The 22,018-nt window shown below is 47.0% G+C and overlaps 1 protein-coding gene across 6 annotated transcripts in view; it reads right to left on the bottom strand.

Annotated features, from left to right (window-relative positions):
- sash1a (SAM and SH3 domain containing 1a) overlaps positions 1–22,018 on the bottom strand; it is a 158,098-nt gene that overhangs the window by 5,449 nt on the left and 130,631 nt on the right. For 3 of the 6 annotated variants that reach the window (XM_053880755.1, XM_053880759.1, XM_053880757.1), the window contains exons 3-17: positions 16,196–16,246; positions 16,073–16,122; positions 12,439–12,479; positions 12,103–12,192; positions 11,915–12,027; positions 10,868–10,966; positions 7,665–7,800; positions 6,568–7,535; positions 5,133–5,201; positions 4,915–5,058; positions 3,928–4,060; positions 3,689–3,858; positions 3,416–3,625; positions 2,760–2,910; positions 2,326–2,454 (exon numbers count right to left, since the gene is read on the bottom strand). In XM_053880755.1, coding sequence (XP_053736730.1) covers positions 2,326–2,454; positions 2,760–2,910; positions 3,416–3,625; positions 3,689–3,858; positions 3,928–4,060; positions 4,915–5,058; positions 5,133–5,201; positions 6,568–7,535; positions 7,665–7,800; positions 10,868–10,966; positions 11,915–12,027; positions 12,103–12,192; positions 12,439–12,479; positions 16,073–16,122; positions 16,196–16,246 — 2,554 coding nt within the window. The remainder of the gene's footprint in view (positions 1–2,325; positions 2,455–2,759; positions 2,911–3,415; positions 3,626–3,688; positions 3,859–3,927; positions 4,061–4,914; positions 5,059–5,132; positions 5,202–6,567; positions 7,536–7,664; positions 7,801–10,867; positions 10,967–11,914; positions 12,028–12,102; positions 12,193–12,438; positions 12,480–16,072; positions 16,123–16,195; positions 16,247–22,018) is intronic. The other 3 variants (XM_053880758.1, XM_053880760.1, XM_053880756.1) reach the window with 2 other exon arrangements.

Consider the following 22,018-nt stretch of genomic DNA (forward strand, 5'->3'; position numbering starts at 1 on the left):
ATGGCTAGGTTTAGGGTGAGAGGCTGGGGAAAGGGTTATGGCAATGAGAAACCACACAATGTCCCCACAAGTATAGAAATAGATTGAAAGTGTGTGTGTGTGTGTGTGCACGGAAACTTATAGCGTGTAACTATACTGTACATGTGGGGACCAATTCTTGGAAACGCACCTCCTTATGGGGACATACTGCTATTTGGGGATATTTGTGGGACGTTCTGTCGGTCCTCACAAGATTCTTCAAAAATAACTGGGTCATTATAATTGAATTGAAGTTTGGTTAGCCATTTGTTTTGGTTATGGTTAGGTTTAAGGTGAGAGGCTGGGTAAAGGGTTATGTCCGTGTGTGTGGGCGCGTGCATTCTGGCCAGGGTGTCCTCTGCCTCACGTCCCTACTAGCTGGGAATGAACCAGGTTAAAGGCATACAAGTACTTTAAAGGCTAAAGTATGATAGCTGATTACAAGACCCTCCAATGTTGCAATACATTTCGAGACGTGCAGTCAGAGTGGCGGAGGAGCTTTATATGACATGTATGGCTTCTGTTTCAGACGCAGAATGTTGTAAACTGTGAAATAAAAGGCAAAGAGAGTGGAACAAAACAACACTAGCAAGTCGGCGTGAAGCAGGAAGAGCAGAAGAGAAGAAGAAATAAAAGTGAAACGACAAAATGAATAAAGAACAAAGCAGTCTTGTGTTTTTAAGAAGTGGTTTTTATTCCACAACTTAAATCTCTACTGTGGCTGAATGAACATGGATGAAGCACAGAAGTAGAAAGTTTGGACAGAGCAGCGGTTATGATTTATGGAACAGTTAAAAAAATAAAATAAAATAAAAAGAATGATACAGTCTGAAGCAGAGAAAGAGAGCAGAATAAAAATATCTTTGTCCTTTCACTTCTGAAATAAATGACTTTCTGTTTTTCTGAATTCATGTGACGATTGTTCCTGGAAACCAAATCATTTCAGTTTCATTTTTGGGATGATTTAAGTTACTGACTGATTTCATGAGGATACATCCATGTGACCTTTGGAACAATGAGCTGTAATTTAACACATCATGCCATGTTCGTGTTACTGGCAACTGTCTTGCATTTACAAAAAGTACATCATGAATGCAAGCTTTTTTTTTACAAACTAAATACTGATAATTTTAATAAAATTGAAAGTAAATAAAAGAAGACGACTTTTTTTTATTTTCAAAATGTATATTGTGTATATATTTTTTGTGACGTTATAAATAACATTACATTTAAATGTGTTTTTTTGCCAATTACTAGTCATGCTTTTGTCCTCTGTACATCGGTGCCTTTAAAATATTTTCTATAACACATTTATTTATAGAAAAAGCTGCCTTGGTTAAAAACGAAAACTGACAATATTTCACATAAAACAACTATTCATGATGAATTTTCCCATTTTTTTCCTGATGTTGTTTGGTAAACTCTCAATAAAACAATTGTTTTTATTTGGGGAATAACTTTTCAAGACAACAATTTAATTAAAATCGCTTCAATTTATATTTATATTTATTTATATATTTTAGTCCAAAAAGTCTTAAAAAAACATACTATACATAAATCAGTTGTAAGTGATGATAAATCTAAAACAATCTTGATCATGTGGAATCCTCAGAACATTTTCAAAAATGAAATTTAAGTTTAAACTCTTGGATAAAAACAGTACTACATTACATTATTTTCATCGGACTATATGAGCTGGTTAATTCAGAAAAACAGAAGCGATGTCTCTCCAGTGACTGTGACACACTTTCATATATAGCACTCTTCAAATCTTTACAGCTAAAATATTCTGTTTTTAGGCACGCCATTCTTTTTCATGTGCAATTCTAAGAAGATCACCACTGCAAACAAAACAAAACCCACAAGTATCCACATGCTAACCGTCCCGTGATCAACAGAAATATTCCCTCTTCAACTCTTCTATTACTTCCGGATCATCAGGTGGGAAAGTTGAGAGTCCGTGAAAGGGCAGCGAGTTTGCTCTCATAAATGCAGTCCTTTGTTTTCGGGAGGACCTCTCCCTTTGTGCGTGCGCTCCAGGAGTGTGTGTGTGGCTGACAAAGCTCAGCGGCCTGTGGGCCACCATGGCTCTTTGGTAGGTCTGATAGCGGACGCCTGAAGACCCAAGAGAGGCAAGAAAGAAAAGTGAAATAAAGGAGATGGGATGGAAGTAGAGGAGCGGCGAGGGGTGGTCCGGAGAGGAGAGACGTGTTAGGATGGTGGAGAGATGGGAGGAGAGAGCTGCGGCAGGAGGGAGCAGGTCTAGACTAGCTGGGTCCGGAGGAGCTCAGGAAAAGCCGTCATTACCGTTCTCCAGGTTCTCGTTGCTCTCGTAGCAGCCGGAGTCCCGGGGGGAGTCGCCCACCACTCCGCGGCCCTCCGACAGCAGCTTCTCCTGGGAGCCAGAGAGTCCACCGTGCTCCGGGTCGCTGCTGCCTGAAAACATGACAGCGCTTTTAACATCTTTGATTCAAGTGTACAGGACGACAGTAACAGCCCTGTGACCTCTAAAACCAGAGTCTGTGTGACGCAGGAGGGTATCAGCAAAACATGAAAAAATGGACATCCCATTCTTGACCGTATCTTGGCCGCCAGGTTATGCAGGACGCGGGTATACGGCGGCCAAACTACAGTCGAGAATCTTGTGTCCATTTTTTCATGTTTTGCAGACGCCCAGACGCCCTCCTAGCGAAAAGCCTGGTGCGACGTTTGAGGAGGAAGTGAAACAGCAGGTCACTCACTGTCATACTCCTGCAGCAGCTCCACGGCGGTCAGCAGCACAGCTCGGTGCTGAGGGTCTCGGATGTTCAGCTCGTCCAGGTCCTCCTCCTCCAGCAGCTTGAAGGTATCCAGGTCCTCGTAGCCGTTGAACAGGAAGGTGGGCATGTGCTCCTGCCAGACACAAACATCACATCACTCAACCTGTCAACAGCTCGTGTTCATCCACAAAACAAAACGCCGCTGAAGATGACGTGCTGGTTCACGTCAGACTGGATTTGGGCCGACAAAGCCGAACGGCGTGGAGAATGGAAGGTGGAGCGGACCGTAAACACTGAGGTTGGACACGCAAACCCACGCAGGAGAAACCCTGCTATTTCAGCCGCGCCCTGTGAGGGCAGCAGGTTCATCTGTGGAGACAACTCTGTCTGACAGAAGCCCACTCTCATCCCCAGTTCACCAGCGCCAAACAGAGGAACCGCCGCATTAATAACACGCTTCAGCGCTTTCATCTGTGCCGCAGCCTTTGGGCAGGGCAGCAGAAGTGGGAGAAAAGGACGGCCGTCTGATGAGAGACGCCATGTTTACTCTTCAGCGTCTCGGCAGCCTGTCATCTGACCCTGTCTTGGTTATGCGTCTGCAGACATGCTGCGCTGAGAGTGTCTTGTCCGTGACTCACCTTCAGGTTGATGCGCTCCAGCAGCTCCTCCACAGAGGTGGGTTTGGGGGGTCGTCCTTTCCTGCGCCTCCTCACGGGCCTCTTGGGCTTCTCCTCCTCTTCATTCAGCACGTCCACGTAGATGAACTTGAAGGTTCCCACCTTGTTGTTCAGGAGCCCCATCCAGGTCCCCATAGGGGGCTTGCTGATGATGTCGATGACATCACCACGCTGCACAGCAACACTTACAGTCAAGCACACACTCAACACAAGCGCGTGTAAAAGCTCATCTACCTTGAGCTTGAGCGAGTCTGTGTCGTAGGGACTCGGCGTGAAGTCCGTGTGGACGCGGGCTCGTCCGCAGAAGGGCCCTCGGTACGGCAGCTCTTCGTCATCGCCGTCCTCGGACTTGACGCTCTCCCTGTTGCTGGCCGAGGAGTCGGTGGTGCTGACCGTCTGACCGCCTGAAGGAACGAGCCGAGTCAAAACCCTGCCCCTCCAATCGTGACCGTACTTTGTAAACATCATCTCACTCATGGAGCTTTGGCCGCTCAGCGAGCTTCGCAGACTTTCCACTGAACCTCCGGCTTTGAGCTTGGGCTTCTCCAGAGAGTCGGTGTCGGGCTGAGGCGACTGAGGGGAACCAGGAACTCCGTCTGGACTGGACTGGAACCAAAGAAATAGAGATTCTTCAGTGTCCAGAGACTATTTAAGTAACACTTGTTTTAAAGTCACTTTTACTGACCAATTCCGATCAGGTTGGATAGAGTAACAATCTAAAATATATTTTTTTAAATTAATAAAATGAAAGTCATCATGTCTTCTAGTAGCACCTGAAAACTACATTATTATGGTTGTTTATGTACTGGGGATGTTTCATTTAATTCTTCTTTTTTCCTTTTGAAATTGCATTAAACATCATAGTTTGAAATATAATCTGTTTGTCTCCAACCATTTGATGTATGTTGTGTGGTTATTTAGCACCGTTCCTACCCGAGAATAAACAATATTTTATCTCGAAACTTGGACCTGGAAAGACTTGCTCCACTAGATGGCAGCCTAGCACTGAACAACGGCAAGGGCCTGACGCCCTCTGAAAGGATAGTTGTTGCTTCTCTGCCGGTGACCCACGCCAGGATATGTGGGTCAGCAGCCTCGGACCACCACCGTGGAGTCCAAACAAACCTCGCCAGGGCGGCAGAGGAAACTTGGACCCGCTATTGAGGCCAGAGCAGACCAGGCAGCGGCGACTACGCTGTCGCACTCCAGGTCTCATTTCTCCCAGGCCCGGGGGAGTTGCATCAGTGCATGATCTCAGCGCGGAGGAGGAACTCCACCCAGAGCCCTGGACCCACTCAGAGTCCAGCAGACATGAGGCCAAAATATGAGCGAGCGCTCTGGTGTTTATTTTGTAACCAACACAAACACTCCCACCCACTCGCAGCAAAACATCCTCTAAACGTTTCCAGCAGTTTCCTCTCACCGCTCCATGTGGATTATAGTGAGCGTGTGCTTCTAACCTGCTCGGACAGAGAGCTGCTGTACTTCTTGGACATTCGTTTCCTCATGGTCTCCTTCACCGACTTGACCTTCTTGCCCAGTGAGATCCGGGACGTCATCGGCGACTTGACCACTTCTCTGTAAATGGCCTCTTGCTCTTTACTCTGCAGAGAAGCGCCAGCGTTGGGTCAAACCAAAGAGGCCGCGATGTTAAAAATACAAGCTCCATCACACTCACATCGGAGCCGGCGTTGACCACATGGAGAGATCGGTTCGACAGGTCGAAGCCTCCGAAGCTGCAGGTTCTCTGTTCAAAGCAAACATGATCAAATGAGACAGAGGTTCTGGCGATTCCCCGTCCACACCCACCGATGGATCGGCTCACGGATGACTCATGCTGGCACGACACGGCAACAGCTGGGTTCATGTGAATGAGTTGATGGCGTTCATGGAGAAACACGATGTCACACGGGACAGTGGACGGCCGAAAACAAAGGGGTGCTAAAAGTGGTGCAGACGCTGTGATGTTGTTAACATGTATACATGGATTTAACTTGAGATGGATCTCTTGCAACTAAAGTGAAAGCTGTAAACCATAATTTAGGGTCACTTCAGATGAGGTCAACAGATCTTTGAGATCTCAGTGAAATGCTGGGGTAACTGTCATACACGTTGCCAGACATTGGATAAAAAAAAAGCATCTGCTGGCCGTGGTCATCAGTACGGGTGGACATAAGTAAGCAGGTAGTAAGTCGGATGTTACGTGTATTGAATTTAAAGATGTGTGTCAAGTTGCGAACAGCAGACGCAGACGAGGAAACATGTCATGAGAGGAATAACAATATGGCTGAACGTCTGGCCTCCTGAATCACATCAACACATGAAGACAGACAGATCTGACACAAACACTTGTTCGGCTTTCATAATCCCGAGCTCTGAGGAACGGCCTTCGCCCACAGCGGCGGGTCACATGACAAAGTTCCCGCGAAAGCAGCTTACATCCAAAAAAAGAGCCGGAGTTGATGGGATGGTCAGTGGAATGGTCATGCACCCATAAATGAGACTGAAAGGCGAAAAAAATCGACTAAACTACATCAAAAAATATAACAAAAATGTCACAGTCGCAGAGGCGCGAGCCCCAAAAGCACAAAAAGTCACAACAGAAATAAAGTTCTGGATGAGAGCGACCTCACTGGGTCCTGTCAAAGCTGCAGGATAGCACCACTACTGCTCAGGCTACGCTACTTGTTAGCATGTCGCTGCTTCACTCCGTCAGATCTGCCTCCGAGGCTTCATTTCATTTAACCCTCTAGGGATGCTCCACATCCCATAATAAGCTCATTTGTTACTGAAACAGGGTCAGAGCCAGAAGACATGCTGAAACCATGGAGGACAAGGTTCCTCTGAGGCCGAGATGAGTTCCATCAGCTCAATCCAGATTCAAAGACGGATTTAAAAACTGTTCTTCAACGATAAAACTAAAGCTGTTATTGTTTATGTTAAACTGTAAAACTAAAGCTGCTGTTGTGTGATTTAACTAAACCTGAAGGTGTCAACCTCATAGTACAACGTTCTAAACTTGCGTTTCTACTTGGATCTATTCTGCAGCTTTGCGGGACTGGAGGTCCGGCTCGGACGCGGCGGCTGGTTTAAACCTCTCGGTCTAAACTCACAGACTTCTGCTGGATGCGCAACAGCACGCGCTTGGTGCAGCGGTCCACACTGGCCGCCCACTTCTTGTCCACCTCGCGGTCCTCCTCCAGCAGGCAGCGGCGCTCTGCGCGGCTGAGCGTGACCGGCCGCACCAGCTGGGCCCAGTTCAGGTGACCGTACAGACTCCGCTCCACCACGTAGGTGATGTTCAGCTCGCTGACCGCCGTCCGACCCCGCAGCTTTCGAGAAGGGAACGCCCAGCTCCCTCCCCCACAAAACCCTTTCGATTTAGCCACATCGCTGCGGGCGGGGGAGGAGGGCGCGGCGGGGCGGGGGGAGCTGGGGGTCTTGCGCGAGTGCTGGTACAGGAGATGCTTGGTGGAGTAAGCGTAGTTGGGGTCTGGCTTCCTGTGCGTCCAGCTGCCGTGGTGCCACTTGGCAGGCTGATGTTTGGGGGTGCCCGGTTGATCCCCGTCCAGGGAGATCAACAGGCGGGACTGGGCGGGGGGTTTGGGTCGGGGTTTCGTGAGGCCGTAGTAGGCGTACAGGGCCTCGTTGTTACTTACCCCATGAGAGATGGAGCCCAGAGCCTTCCGCATCTCGCCATCTGTCGTGGACCGGGACAGCTTCCCCTCGTCGTCTAGTCCACAGCCGTCCAGCTCCGAGAAGGAAGAACCGCTGCCGCCTACACCGGAGATGGAGCCAGCGAGCCCCACTGAGCCCACCGTGGTTCTCCTGGGGGGCCGGATGAGGCCGTGGGTGCTGGACGACTTGCTAAAAGTTTTCACCAGCTTGTGTCCAGACCAGGTGTCCAGGCTGCTGGACGAGGGGGAGGTGGTCAGGCTGTCTGTGTCTCCGTCTGCAGAGAGCTGGTCCTGGGTGAGAGACGGAAGAGACGCCTCCTGGGGCAGCAGGGGCTTCTTGAGGACCCCAGTGTACAGGGCTGAGTTGTCATCGCAGACCGGCAGGGAGTCCAGATTCAGGAAATCTGAAGGTCACAGACACGATTTCTGTCAGGATCGCATGGCCGACACAAGAGCGGGAACCAATGCAATGGAAGCTAACATGCTAACACATAGACGTAACGTGAGTAGATTTACACTACGGCTGGACCAACCTTCAGAGCCATGCTTCTTTCCCTCCTCCACCTTAATGAGCTTCTTCTTGACCCGCCGTGTGGAGTTGACCAGCTTGTGCAGCCTCTTAAACTTCACAGAGTCCTCGGACTGCTCGTCGTCCGACTGCTCCCGAGACTGGATGGAGAGAAGAGGCCAGAATCAGCACCCAAACCGAGACCTGGAGTTGCCCTGCGGCCCTGGGAGCTAGCACACATCATGCCAGTGTGATGGGAGAATTGTCAACGGTGCAGTCGAGTTAGTCGGGTGAGATGTGGAGGCGGGCAGGCAAGAGCGTTGCATCATGGGAACATTTGAGAATGCAAACACAACAAAATGTATTTTTACATGGCAGACACATGACTCCAGATGAACAAGGAGAAGCCTATCAGGCCCCAGCGCTTGTTGACTCCAGAGGAAATGGACGGACACTGGTCCCATTGTCAGCATCAGACCCTCGTTTTAACGGTCGGCATTTGATTTTCGCCACATTGGAAGTCAAAACAGAAGCGAACATTTGGAGGAACTGAAAGTAGAGATCACACAGTTTATTGCAAAGTGGGTCACCTGCCCTGAGAACGACACAAGAGCTGTGTGGCTTGTTGGAGTGCGGAACCAGCCGAAACCATCTCAAACGCAGGCGGTCATAATGTTAAGGCTGGCCAGTGAAAGGGATGCTGCACTTGTTGCAGCAACTCAATTCTGGTTGTGTCGCAGGAAAGCATGTTATAAATAGAGACATTAAGAGCTGTACAGACAAGAAGTCACTCACAGACTTGCGTATTCAATATTTCACAGCGAGCTGTATTTGGACAGACACGCAGGACTGACTCGGGTTCTTGTCCAACGAAATCAAACTCTGGCTGGATTTGACCACACGCTGCAGACAACATGGCCGACACTCCATAAATCCTCCACGGCACAAACATCATCAGACTTCACAACTTCTGCCGCAGGCCAGCGGGGAAAGCGAGAGCCGACCAGTCATTGCATTACCGCGGAGTGACAATCGCCAGCACACACAGGCTCGCTGTGTGCAACCGACCGGAGCGGATTCACTCGTCTGCTTTCAGGCAGACCACAGACGCTCTGAAAACCTGTTACTTCTCTGTCCCTGGGCTCATTTTTCCTCCTCGATCTCCCCGCTTCACCGCATCACTCTGGCGGACTCCTATCAACTTTCCATTTGCCCTCAACGACTCTCAAGATGGTCGCTCCAAAACACTGTAATATGAAGTCTGGGGTCGAGAGGAGTAAAGGCAGGAGGCTCAGAAAGTTGACAACTGAAATACATATCTGTGATGCAGCCACTGATAACTGCCGAGTCATCGCTTCACGCTTCATACTGTGTCCGAGTTACCGGAGAACGAACACATGTCAAAGCTATTCAAAAAGTTGATCCAATGAATAAATCAATTAGATCAGTCAACGTCAAAAACAAGTACATTTCAACTCTATGTTGTTGACAGAATCTATCTTGACATCATTCAAATATTATTTTTGCTTTTAAGACTAATAATACATCTTTTTTTTAACACAATTTCCCCAGATTTTATAAGGATTTAAGGGAATTTTATCCCCTCTCACCCAAAACTACATTTGAATTTCCTTCCTAACTACATCAATTTCAATTTTATTTCAAATACTGTGGAATTACTTTACAAATATTTCTTCCCCTTCTACAGAACGAAAACTACATTTCTTTTTTATTATCACTTTAGAACTTTATGTAATCTTTTTTCCCCCTATTTCAGAGACTTTTGTCCCATAACAAACATTGTGCTTTGAAATATAAGTCATTTTCCTGTCTAATTCTTGCTTTCCAGCTGCCACTTGCTACGTCATGTGCATCCCCAGCATGAGATAGGCCTTTTACCAGTGGTTCTACTCACCAACTCACTCAGAACATCTGGATTGTACTCCGCTCATAGGCATCCAGCAAGTCAAGTCCAACAAATCCATACTGCCAGGCCAAAAACGACGCAGCGTTTCCAAAACAACATCACACAGCCGCAGCCCGAGACCAAGTGAGCTTCCGCAGGACGGTCGGCTAAGTTCTGTGCCGGGGACTTTGTAGAGAAGGGACGTGTTGTGTGTGGAGAACAATCCCTCCGTTTGAGCCCCTGACTCTGGCGTGGCCCCAACGTCGCTAATGGCCGCTTCTGGAATGTGGGCTCTGATCAACAGGGATCGTCGCGCCAGGGGATGACAGCATGCGTGCTATATGTTAGCCGCCATACGATGGCAACTGCGACTGTACAAGTGGAAGTGACCTAATTCCCTTTATTAAAGAGGGCACTATGTGACACCATTAGGGGCCCCAGAGGAGCCGAGATAGGGGCTAATTTTAGGACCCGGGTCACAGCATTCCTTTCGATTTCAGACCCTGGGGCTAAAAGGAAAGTCTAAATCTTTTCCCCCGGCGCAAGCTGTGAGTTCCTCCAAACAATGGCGCTCCAGTCCGAGCCGTTAGAAATTCCCAGTTCATCCATCTTCAGCCAGGAAGTGCGATGATGCCGGCGGGACGGAGTGTTGCGGGTCAGCAGGTGGATAAACACAGCAATGCCAAAATGCATCCATGTGGGAATGAGATGTTATGGGGCGTTAATGAAAGCAAGACAGGGCAATGTTGGTCCTGTGACACGCAGACAAGCGTCTATAAAAGTGTCCTCTGCAAAGACTGTCCGGAGACTTTGGGTTACCTAGACAGCCAAAGACCGGACGCCTGAGAAGCTCCACCATAAGCTTGGACTCTTTGTTCGACTAGCCTGTATAAACAACTACCACATGGTGGCCTGCAAGATACGGTTTACAGCTCTTTGGGTTTTAAATTTCTATTTAGTTCTCAATTTTTTATGCTGTATAAGTGAGCTTTCATGGCATGATCACAAGAGGACGACAGTAAAACAAGTTTAAGAGGTGAACCTTAACCGAGGGAGTTTGTTCTGAGCAATGAAGAGATGCATCCCAAATGATATCAACACAACAACTTTTTAAAATCAGCAACCAACAACCAGGATGGTTTGGAAGACGTCGACATGACAGTGAAGAAATGTTCTTTGTCTTTGGATGGATTCAAAACAAAGCACACGGTTGGTCACACTCAGAACCCGTCCTCCATCACGAGGCCCATAAAACAAGGTGAGAGTGGTTGAGTGGCGGGTGCAGGGCTGAGGGAACAGACGAGGGTCGGGGGTGTACTTACGTTGCAGCTGGAGGACTGGTTTAGAGTGGGCGAAGATCCGTCAGCCCACTCGGCAGTGTCAGTACTGCTGGACTGTTTGCTGCGCTCATACTCCTTCAGCTACATGGAGAACAAGAGTTTAGAGAGGCAGAGGAACAGGGCGGGGTCACTCACTCTCACCGGCATCACCCCGAAAAAAACCGACATGAAGAAACCAGAAATATTTTAGGGGTCAAATCTGCTGAGAATGTCCAAAATCCAGACGGTCGTTCAAACTGATCACAAAGGAGTCAACGCAAACATGATTTGTGTTTCCAGGGAGCTCAGATGAGACCACACAAACGCACAATCCAAAGACACTTCAGTGACAAAAAGTAACACTTTATAAAAGGAGCCATCTGTTTCAAAATAACACTGATATCAGTCAGATCATGTTCAATATTTCACTTTCTAGAGAGCAACAAGAAGCTACCTCCAACCATGTGTTCAGTTTTAACATTTAAAACACATCAAAATGTGAAAAAATGAGAAACTATACAACCAAAACAGAGGCAACCAAGTGTAAAAGGAGCATTTTTTGGCAGATCTAAACTCCTATTATGAAGTGTTACTTGGACTTCTGCCGTCATTCCTCTGGGTCGGACGGTGCAGACTGTCCAGGTAAACAGTGGAAGCTGATTGACAGTTAAAAAGACGGGAGGGAAGAGGCTGGAGAACTGAGATAAATCAACAGAATCTGTCTGATTCAACAGTAAAAGCGCCAAAAGAATATCCACCAGTCAGTTCAATCACAATGCACCACATTACATCGTCAACAGAGGGCAGTGTTGAGTCACAGAGTTGATCAATCCTGCAAGTCGCCAGAACCACACCACCAGAAACATGAAACCCTGCCGCACCAGTGATGCGTGTTTGTGTGTGTGTGGTGTGAGGATGCAGGGTTAGTAAGAGTGAGTCGTTTTAGTAAAGCTGCAGTCATGGAGGGAAAAGTAGTGACCAAACCAGGAATTTAAGAGACAGAGGAGAGGGGAACGATCCAAAGGTCAAGAGGTCAGCGTTGGTTCCTACCCGTGCCAGAGCTTCCTCCACCGTGATCATCTTCTCCTTCACCATCATCATCAGCTGGATCCTCTCCTCGTCGCTCATGGTGATCTCACTGGCTACGTAGCCGATGTCCTCGCCTGGAAATCGGCATGCCGGTCAGTATCGATCGGAGATCGACGAATCGGGTCTGAGAGTCAGAGAGCGCCACCCACCTTTAGAAGCTTGCCTCATGACCGGCTTGTGTGGCGACTTCCGAAAATTCTGCCAGAAAGATTTGTTTTTCTTCTTGTTGTCCCATTTGCCTGAGAAAAGACACCACACTTGTGTTGGACTTCCAAAATAAGGAATCACTAAAAGTGATGGATTATCAGATTCATATTATATAAAAACCATATATAAAAAAATATATAAAAAACACATTAAAACAAGTACGAATTAGCATGTGCACCAGCGCCATGTGGTGTTCTAAAAATCACAAAACAAGCCCGCGTGGTTGGACATGTTTTCATAAGCACAATCTGCGAAGGAAGCATTGAAAGGTGCATTACCTCCAGATCCATCTTCAGAGTTAGACTTGTGGAGAGCCATTCTGGAAAACACAAAAGAGCAGTTGGTTTTCAATATTCAAAAAGATTTGCTTCAAGCAGAGATGCAGTTCTCCTGGCTGACCACTTGGTGCCACTGGAGCCAACACTAACAGCTGCACAGACCAGAACATTAGAAAAGCTCTAAAAAATGTCCATAAAGACGAAGGGCAGCCAAGTGAAAACACAGAGAGAGAGCGAAAGATAATGTTGACCTAAGTGAAAAGGAGAAGAGGAGGACGAGGAGGAGAAACCGCAGGGCAGACTCAGCCTGACCGAGACATGGAAGGAGAAGTGGGAGGAGAGATGGAAAGTTACGGGGTGAAAAATGCTCACAAACAACGATCGAGAACAGGCGACTATCAGGAAACAACAAGCTTAATTGGAAAGTGGAAAACACACTGGGTGTTGTTGTGGAGGAGACCACATCAGTGGAGGTCTATTTCTGTCTAGTTCGCATTAAACAGGGGAGGGTGGGTGTTCGGGGCGAGCTGGAGAAGACATCACAGAAAGTCTGTGGGGGAAATAAACTCCTGGGCTGGATCAAACACTTGTGGAAGTCCGAGACCCGACTGAAGGACTTCGAGTTCATGACAGCACCAGATATTTACACGACAGCTTGTCACTGACAAAGACAAAATTTGGGGAATTTACCAGAGAAGTCAAGAGAGTTGTGAGCTGAGGTGTGAAGCTTTTCAATGTTCAGGTACTTCAAGCATGTCGGATAGTGAGCGGACAAGTTTGTGACGTGACCACAACATGTGAGTGCACATGCAGGGAGCTCTTCATGAGGCTTTATGCCCGGCTGCCATGGCAACGTAATGAGATGCTAATTGAATGGAGGCCTGTATGGTTGTGCCCCCACGTTCACCCCCCTTTCTATATAGGCTACCACTTGGAGCTAATGCTAGCTGAAGCTGAAGGAACACCCTCCCCCCATCCTCTCGTGCCTGCACATCTGCACGCCGTAAGAAAGTTCTCACAGAGCGCGTCAGTCGCCGTATTGTGTCGCTCTGCTGTTTCATTGGTTTAACCTCCAATCGCCGTCATGGCTTTCCGTTTCAATTCCGCCGCTCGAGGTGAGGAAGGGGACATGTAGCCGCGCCTCACTTCATTAGCATGAGAAGATGCTTCTTACTGGGTCAGAAGGTAAAAATGTAATATTTGGATTTCAGCGGCGCACTTAAAGAATTCTGAAATTTTCAGCAACAAATCCAATTCAAAGCATAAAGATAAGTTTGGCCACAGTTAGCATCTACGCTCTTGGACTAATGGCGTTTGCTAGCATTGTTTGAGTGCGACTTGTCATGAAAACGGGAAGCAGAAGGGTACAAAACTAGTAACCTTGATTCATCCGTACTCCAACACTGGGCAGTCTCTTTCTTAAAACAATAATCATTTAGGACACAAAATCCCACGAGTCATTCTGGAAGCCAAAAAGGTCGAGGCAATGTGGGGTCACACCTGAAGCTTCAGGAGCTAGCTACAAGCTCAGCTCCAACCGCAACAGAAACAGTTGCAGGAGATTGAAAACTTCCTGCATCTCTTTCGTCAGGCTCCATTAGCTTCTGTTGAACAACAAGAGCAGCGCTTTATCACCTCCCAAAACAGGAAACCTTCCAGCCAAAACGACGGCTCGAATCGGCGCAAGAGCAATCTCCTCTAGGCGCCATTGTCCGTCGGGGACGTGTTGACGGGAGCATCCGTGTACAGTCCTGCCGCCGGCAAGACGGCAGGGAGCAGCGAGGACGGACGAAAGGTTCCGTCCACCTCCATCATCCTGACTGGGACTGAAAAATCACCCCACCTGAAGCTCAGTCGACACAACGGGAGTCGTGCCACGGCTCACACAACGGAGGCTGGGGTGGCGGTATTACAGTTTGCACCCAGAAATGAGAGGATGAAGTTCATTATGGGGCACATTTCACAAAGTTGCTATGATTGGCTCAGAAATGAGTTCAGGCACGCAGAGAGAAAACGTGTTTCAGAGCGGGTCAGGTGATCCAGCCGATCGATGACAAGTATTAAGGGAGGTTACTAACAGACAGAAAGCAGAAGTGTGGGGGCTGTACAGTTGAGGGATCGGGGCCTCTCGCGAACAGCGAAGAGACGTCATCCAAAAATTGGCATCTGGATCCCATCATCCTCAGTAATTGTCTGTGCAACATATACGGCCATGGGAGAAGAGATCACGTCTGGAGTATGTGCTCGCTCTGCTGCCGCACGTGTTCCTCAACTCGGAGGTTCCAGTGTGGGGGGGGTCACTCAGGGGTGACCGGTCAGACGTTGCCTAGCATTCGGATTAGGTTAGATGATAGGTGAAGGAGGGAACTTTGAATGTCAAAATAAAACATTTTCTTCAGCAGGTTCTTTTAAACATATTGTACGTTTCAGAGGCAACATTTGTGACTGTAATTGATAATGAAAAGTTTTTAGTATTTTCCCCTCAACTTACATGTTTACAAAAGTCACATTATATATTTTTTTATAGTTATTATAGTTAAATTTCTATGTATAGTTTTTTGTTGTTGTAGCAGAAATTCAATATTTAATTTAAAAAAATCAAATAAACATAATATTTTTCCTTCATATCATTAAAAGAAAAGTGAAAATGTAAAAATAATAATAATAATCATGACCATTTTCAAATGATTGACATTCTCTGATCATTTTAACGCCGCAGCATCTGCCTGACATTTTTGGTCTTTCGAGAAAACGCTCTCTCTTCCAGTCCATGTGACTTGGAGTCCAAATTCACAGAGAATCCAGTGTCATGACGACAGCGAACACAAGAACTCTGTAACTCAGGACGAGGGAGACGAGGACCACACCCCAGTCCGGTTCCAGTTCATGCTCTTATGCATCTTTTAGTCATCAGCTGCGGGGCTCTGGACCCACTCTTCCTTACTGGACACAAAGGCAGGAAGGAAGCAGCAACGACAGAGAAGAGAAAGCAGAAGGAAACAGCCGGAGCTTTTCCTTGAAGGTCTGGACTGCAGCTACAGTCCAGCATGTTTAAGACAAAGTGGGAACAGCAGGAGTTTCTCTGCCATTAAGGCGTTGCTACTAGTCAAACGTGTTTAGGATTATATTTAGAAACTCCGACACAACTTATATGTGTAGATTTGGGTGCTACTTTCCGTGACTGCCGGTTTAAAAGTCAAGCTGTGTCTTGAGAATAGACTCATTCTTAGCCATGACGGAGCTTCACGAAGCCTGAAGTTGCCTCCAAATGTGACCACCACGAGGCAACGTTTTGAGCAATGCTAAATATGAAGACTTTGCTTGCCTTCCTTTGTAAGTGTTTTGACCTTTGATTTTGGGGATAACACAAATAAGAAATCCACAAACACAAGGCCACGTCACTCGGTCAGCACCGCCAGGTGTTCCCATCTCCACTTGACCCAATTCCGTGTCCACTGCGGACATGCATCTGAATGACATCCATGATACTCGGAGCAGGCGTTTACAGTTTGAAGCTCTCCAGATGTACATCAAAACGGCCTGCTGGATGACTTGAGGTGCAGCAGGCACTCTTAACTCGCCACGCTCGGGCAGGTCACACGTGAAGGTGATGATGAAGGAGAGAGTAACTCACTTTCTGTCCGTCTCTGGAGTGGACACCTGACTGCTGAAGCCCAGCGACTCCTGAGGACACAAGCGGACCATCATCAGACTGATCTGTGTGTCCGCAGCAGGAGCATGTGTTTCTTCTTCATACCTGGATTTCGGAGCGGAGCTGCAGCGGCACGTTGTTCGGGTCCTGCTTGTCCTGTGAAAACAAAAGTCAACGTTACGTTCCAGCGGAGCAGGTTGCTATTTAACAGATGTAAAGGAAGCTACAACCATGCGCTTAAAAGAGTGACAGCAAAGATGAGCTCCACAACTTGTCGGACAAAATGAAACTGAAAAACTGTGAGGTTTCATTCCAAGAAGTCACCAGGCTAGCAAATTATTGATGAAGGTTCACACGCTAGCAGAACTAGGCAGAACAGGCTCTTTATGAGTCTCTGAGCTCTATAAAACAATGAAAGACGCCAACAGGAAGAGTTCAGTGACACACTTTGTCATTTTATTTAGGGATCTACCTATAAAATATTTCTTTTGTCCCCTCTTTATTTTTTGGGAGGACAGCTAGCATATCTTGTTTTCTCACCATTCCTTTTGCAGAATAGATAAATTAATTAAAACACATTTAAAATTTTGAAAAACTTGTTTTCTTTTAACTCATGGTTCAAGCATCATCAAAGTTTCTATCTTTATTGGGCTTATTCCACTTTAAATCAAATTAGCAGATGTATTTTTCTATTTTTTAAAGAAATATGAGCTCTATGTTCTTAACGTTATAATAGTGAGAGAAAAATGTCAAGAAAAAGGTTTTAACTGCCCCAAAACATCTTAAGAAAGAGTATTTATTTTCAGGTGACAAGGCTACATTTCATAGAAACAGGATTTGAAATCAAAAGTAATAGTTGTGTTCCACAAAACGTCATGATTTCAGTTGCACTCTGAGAGCAGAAACGTGTCATAAAACTGCACAGTTCCCACATTTGAGGAACAGAAACATAAATCAGCCCCTAAAGAATCGCTGATCCTTTCTGCCGAGGCTGATCTGACGGAAGAGGAACTGCAGCTCTAGTTGGTCGACCACTGTTCTTCCAGCCTCCATCACATTCGCTCTGCTAAGAACTGGGGGACCAATGACTTCACTGAAACCAGAGGCCATTCAGAGACTTCACAAGCTGAACCATAAAACAGTTTGCAGCTAATCTAAACAAATCTGAAGCTGGTCTCTAGAGGAGGAACAGGGGCGCCGTCATGTGAAGTGGACATCCAGAGGTCAGGTTGGCGCAGACACACCTGCAGCCGGTGAAAACAAGCCAACACGTGTGCTCACGCCACCGTCACGCCCATATGAAATCAGCAAGTCTGGCCGTGTCCCCAGTAGCCGAACCTGCGAGACTTGTTTGAACCGTCTCTCAACACGGCAGGGCGGAGCTGCTGGCGTCTACAGGAGCCGAGCCAAGCTGAGCATGATGTAAACACAGCACCTACGTAACCGGCCTGAGTAGCTGCTCACTGTGGTTATTACGGGATCAGAGCTCTCCTCCCTCATGATACCTGTGGCAGGTCTGAAATCTCATAAACACAGACTGAATGGTGCAACTACGGTTTCTCAAATATCAAATATCAAAAATACAAAATCAAGTTATGATGTGCCAGTTAACCATTTAACTAGTACACTGGGAAATATTTTTTTTATATGAAAAAAAATCTATTTTTATGTTTATTGACTTGTAATTTTATTAGTCTGTTGCATATATATTATTACATCGCACACATAAACTGAACAACAGTGACAGCACCAACAGTCTGAGGTAAGAGAGTTTTCTCTACTATTTGGTCGAGGGGTAAATATATATTTTAAATACAATAAAACACATACATTTAATAGTAAATTGGGTCACGCCAAAATAATGTAGCTTCTGAATGTCAAACATTCTAAACAAAACTTGAGACTCACATGAAGAGCTGCAACCTTATATCTGTGAACCTGTGCTTCCAAACGGCTGATAGGTGGCGCTGTGGTTTTGAAGGCCAAAAAAGTAGTAAAACTCGACCTCACTTTTGTAAGATGTTTATCGCTGTCCATTCAACCACCCTCCCAAATGCTGACCTAAGCATTTCCCCACTTTGTCATCAGAGAATATTCTGAGGCTTGTTGAATAATCCAAACTAAAAATGGAGTGAGGCATAAATATACACGCAGAAAATAGAGGAACAGTTTGCAGTGACTTATTTTTGAATATTTTGAGGAACCAAATTCAAGTTGCAAAACTAATCAAACTGATGTAAGCCCCCATAAAATGCTCCTGTGCTTAACTACAAAACAGTCTGGCAGAAGTATGGTTTATATGGGACACAGTAGGAAGCCTAATGCACTGACTATATAAGGACATGTATCCCTATATGACGTGTCTAGATTCCACAGAACAATGAGAAATGTATTGAACCTTCAAACACCTTTAAAACGTCTGAAATGAAGGAGAGCACGGAGTGTTTAAGACTTCTCTGACCTCCTTGTGGTGACCTCAGAACACTAAGACAATGGCTGTTCCTTGAACTTCCCCAAACTATTTAAAAAGTAGCAGCTACTGCAAAAAACGAGTGTGTGAGAGGTGAATGGATCTTCCTGCAAGGACACCAAGAACAGGAAATGAATCGCTATCAAGAAATGCTCGTCGGCCTCAGGCTCCTATGACATATTAGATTTCGGGATAAGGAAGTCACCCTCAAGTCACCTCCTTCACACGACCCACCCCGCTTCCTAATCTGTGACCTTTTGTTTAACCTTCTTTTCTTCTCTGACTGGCCTTTGGGCAAAGCACTACAATCACCGCACGCCCTCCGCCACCGAGGCTAGCACTTAGGAGCACTGACTCAGAGGTGACGCGCACCACTTCTAGAGCTTTGTCAGGACCTGCAGGCTCCAGGCCACAACAGAGAAAGCTGAGGAGGCACAACGGGGCCCGTATCACAATTATGTTGTCCACTAACAGGAGGCACATCCCAGTGTCCTGCTGAAGTTTAAGAGATTATACGAAGAATACTGAATGAATTGTACCTTCATGAGCACCAAGTCTTTGGTTCTACTGAATCTGATCTGACTTCTCCGCACGACTCCAGTGGTACAGTCCTACAAGCTGCAGGACGCTTCAAACACCAGGTTTTTCAGTTCCGCGATGATTTTCATTCGAGCAGACTGGTTGAGTCGTACATCCGTATACGCACGGGTGGCCCAGGGGCAGGTGCCTGGAAACACTGAATCTGAATGAGTCATGTTCCTGATTCAAAATTCAGAAGTCAATGGAGGATGAATCTTACTCTAACTCATAGTGGACGTGAGTCACTCAGACTGATGGCCAGGTTTAACTTCTGCACTCTGGCATGAGCAGAGTATACTGAAAGAATATAGTCATAATACGGTGCTCCAAGCCTCTCCTGATGGTCACCTTCGGTCTGTTCAAGCATCAGTCTGCTACAGTGATTACCGTTGTACAGGATGTAAATCTGCTAATGTCAAAACAGCCCGGAAATATCCGTCCACGCTGGGTTGAGCGGGTGTATTCCCATAAGTCAGAGAACAGGCATCGGTTTAAGCGAATCTGAATTTCATGTCGAGGACATGGCGCAGGAATGCGCAGGGAAGCGCTCGCTTGGACACGAACACCTCACAGAGGGTGAGACAAAGAAGCGACATATCCCTTACACAAGGCCAGCTTCGGCACTGGGCTCTGTTTAAACAACTAAGCTGCCTGGAATCATGCGGGTGTACACAGAGGAAACCCACATGAAGGCTGTCCGCCACCAGACACGCCGCGCACTGTCGCACGCACTAGCCTGGTGAAAGGACTTTCACAAAGATGGCCACAGAAATGTTTTGTCATCAGGACCTCTTTGATGCTTTTTCTCTTCCCAAGGAGAGTCTTTTAGTGAATAGTGTTAAAGGTAATGACGGTGAGAGTGCCGAGAATGTATAAGCAGGGAGAAATCTCTTCTACTGTAGGAACCCCAGGCAACTTTCCAGTGAATCCAGAGGGTCTGAAGAGGGTGTGGCCAAGGGTTGGTCTGAAGAGTGTACTTAGCCTGTCACGCAGTGATATCAAGTTAACTATGCGGAGCGCATCACCACAGTAGGAGGTGGTGAGTTGGCTGCCATCGAAAATATAGTGCCCGCGCTCAACAAACCCATACTTTTACAGCTGACCACAGACATAAACCTAGACAGATGCCCAAACCAAACCCTACCTACATGCACAAAACCTCGCCTCCGCTTCCACACCAAGAGCAGCACAGATACAAAGCAGCTCTCTGTTCCTTCTCCGCCTCCATAGCTCCGCTTCTCTCCCAGTATGTGCATGCCATCCCTGAACTGGAGGGATGGGTGAGAAGAGGAAACTGAGGGAGGGCTGAGGGGGTCAGTCAAAAAAACCAAACAAACCCTACATCCCATCTGCTTTGCGCAGCAAATCGGCGGTAATGAATTTGTCATAGCACGGGATGTGGATAGGAAATTCGTGTAACAGCTTCCCAAGGTCTTGTGCTTCTGCTCAGCCAGACGCAGAAGCCGGTGGTGAAGACGTCGCCACGGGCAGTGTTTTCAAAAAAAGCACTCCAAATCAATGTGTTTTCCGGGTTTCGTCAGTATGTGAGTTTGTTCATGTGTGCGCCGCTTAGATCTCGCAGCACACTCCCAGAGGGGGGCGGCTATCCTCTACTTGAACTTCATCTTCAAATACCGGCCTACTTACTTCAAACCGGCACGTATGCCTGTGAATCCGTCTCTTCCTGTCGGGTCCAAACAGACTGGGAAGTTTGTTTGTGTGCCGCTCATGCCTGTGCGTGAGTCACAGCTCTGACTGGCTAAGTGAGACTCAATTGAATTAAGATGAAGAAATCGCACAAAAAGGAGGCTCATGAGGACCACGATGTCAGCAGACCACAGATCTTCAGAATCACAATTTTGTTTTGCACTCTAAACCTTGGTCAGCTACATGTTAGAAATTAAGCAAGTCTCTGCAGCGGAGCGTTAAATCTCCGCAGTTTGATCCAAGCATCACTGCGAAGCCCAGCAGCAGTATATTTTTTGCCGCATAGCTCTGGGTGCCAACTTCAGAAGCATAAGTAGGCGGAAATGGAGCAAATCTAGACGGACCAGGTGGCAGAGTGAAGGTTTGCCAACCAGCAAAAAAGAGTTTGGGGAGTATGGGTGGGCGAGCTGGAGGTTGTTAGGTAACACCACGTCTGAGGGAGACGAGCGGAAAGCCTGGCCAACTAGCAGCAGCGGGATCGGAACGTCAAACCTGAAATATTAAACTGAGAGGTGGAGCAACCCACACAGCTTCATAAAAACACATTCAGTGTTGACTCAGTTCACACCACTGTTTCCTAACAACGACTGCCAGGGCCTGCACTCGTGTGGCGCTTCAATGACCTTCCACCACAAATCCTTGCAGTGAGTGCCCAGGACTGCCAGGCTTCCTCTCACCCCACTACCTTGGCTAACCTCCAGCAGAGACACTGATGTTACCAAGAACATAAAGGTTCATATCTTGGTACTCGTTCTGCTTCACTGGACAGCTGAGCTCCTGAGAAAACCTCACCAAGGAGAAGACTAGATGACCTCACAAGGGGCACATGAACGGGCTAACCTTACAAGACAGCCAGATTCCTTCCTCCATCAGTTTCTCCGTGGTCAGCGAGACCTGAATTGTAATCTACAAACCACATGACAACGGAAACCCCGTATATCGAATCATCTTATCGAGGACAGCACTGTACATAATCAGATCTGCATGAGGATTAAGTGAAACTCTGACGTGAACCCTGTAAGGTTCTTGATCTGTTGGGAATACGGAAAGTTTTGATCAGCGACTCATGTTCTGAGTTAAAAACCTTGGCTGCACGACCCATGAAATCACGGGTTTGTGTTTGTATCCTCACTTGAAGCGCAGACCTGCTGGTGTGTACAGCGTCAAACATT

The sequence above is a fragment of the Synchiropus splendidus genome, chromosome 12, assembly GCF_027744825.2.
Source record: "Synchiropus splendidus isolate RoL2022-P1 chromosome 12, RoL_Sspl_1.0, whole genome shotgun sequence".
Taxonomy (NCBI): domain Eukaryota; kingdom Metazoa; phylum Chordata; class Actinopteri; order Syngnathiformes; family Callionymidae; genus Synchiropus; species Synchiropus splendidus.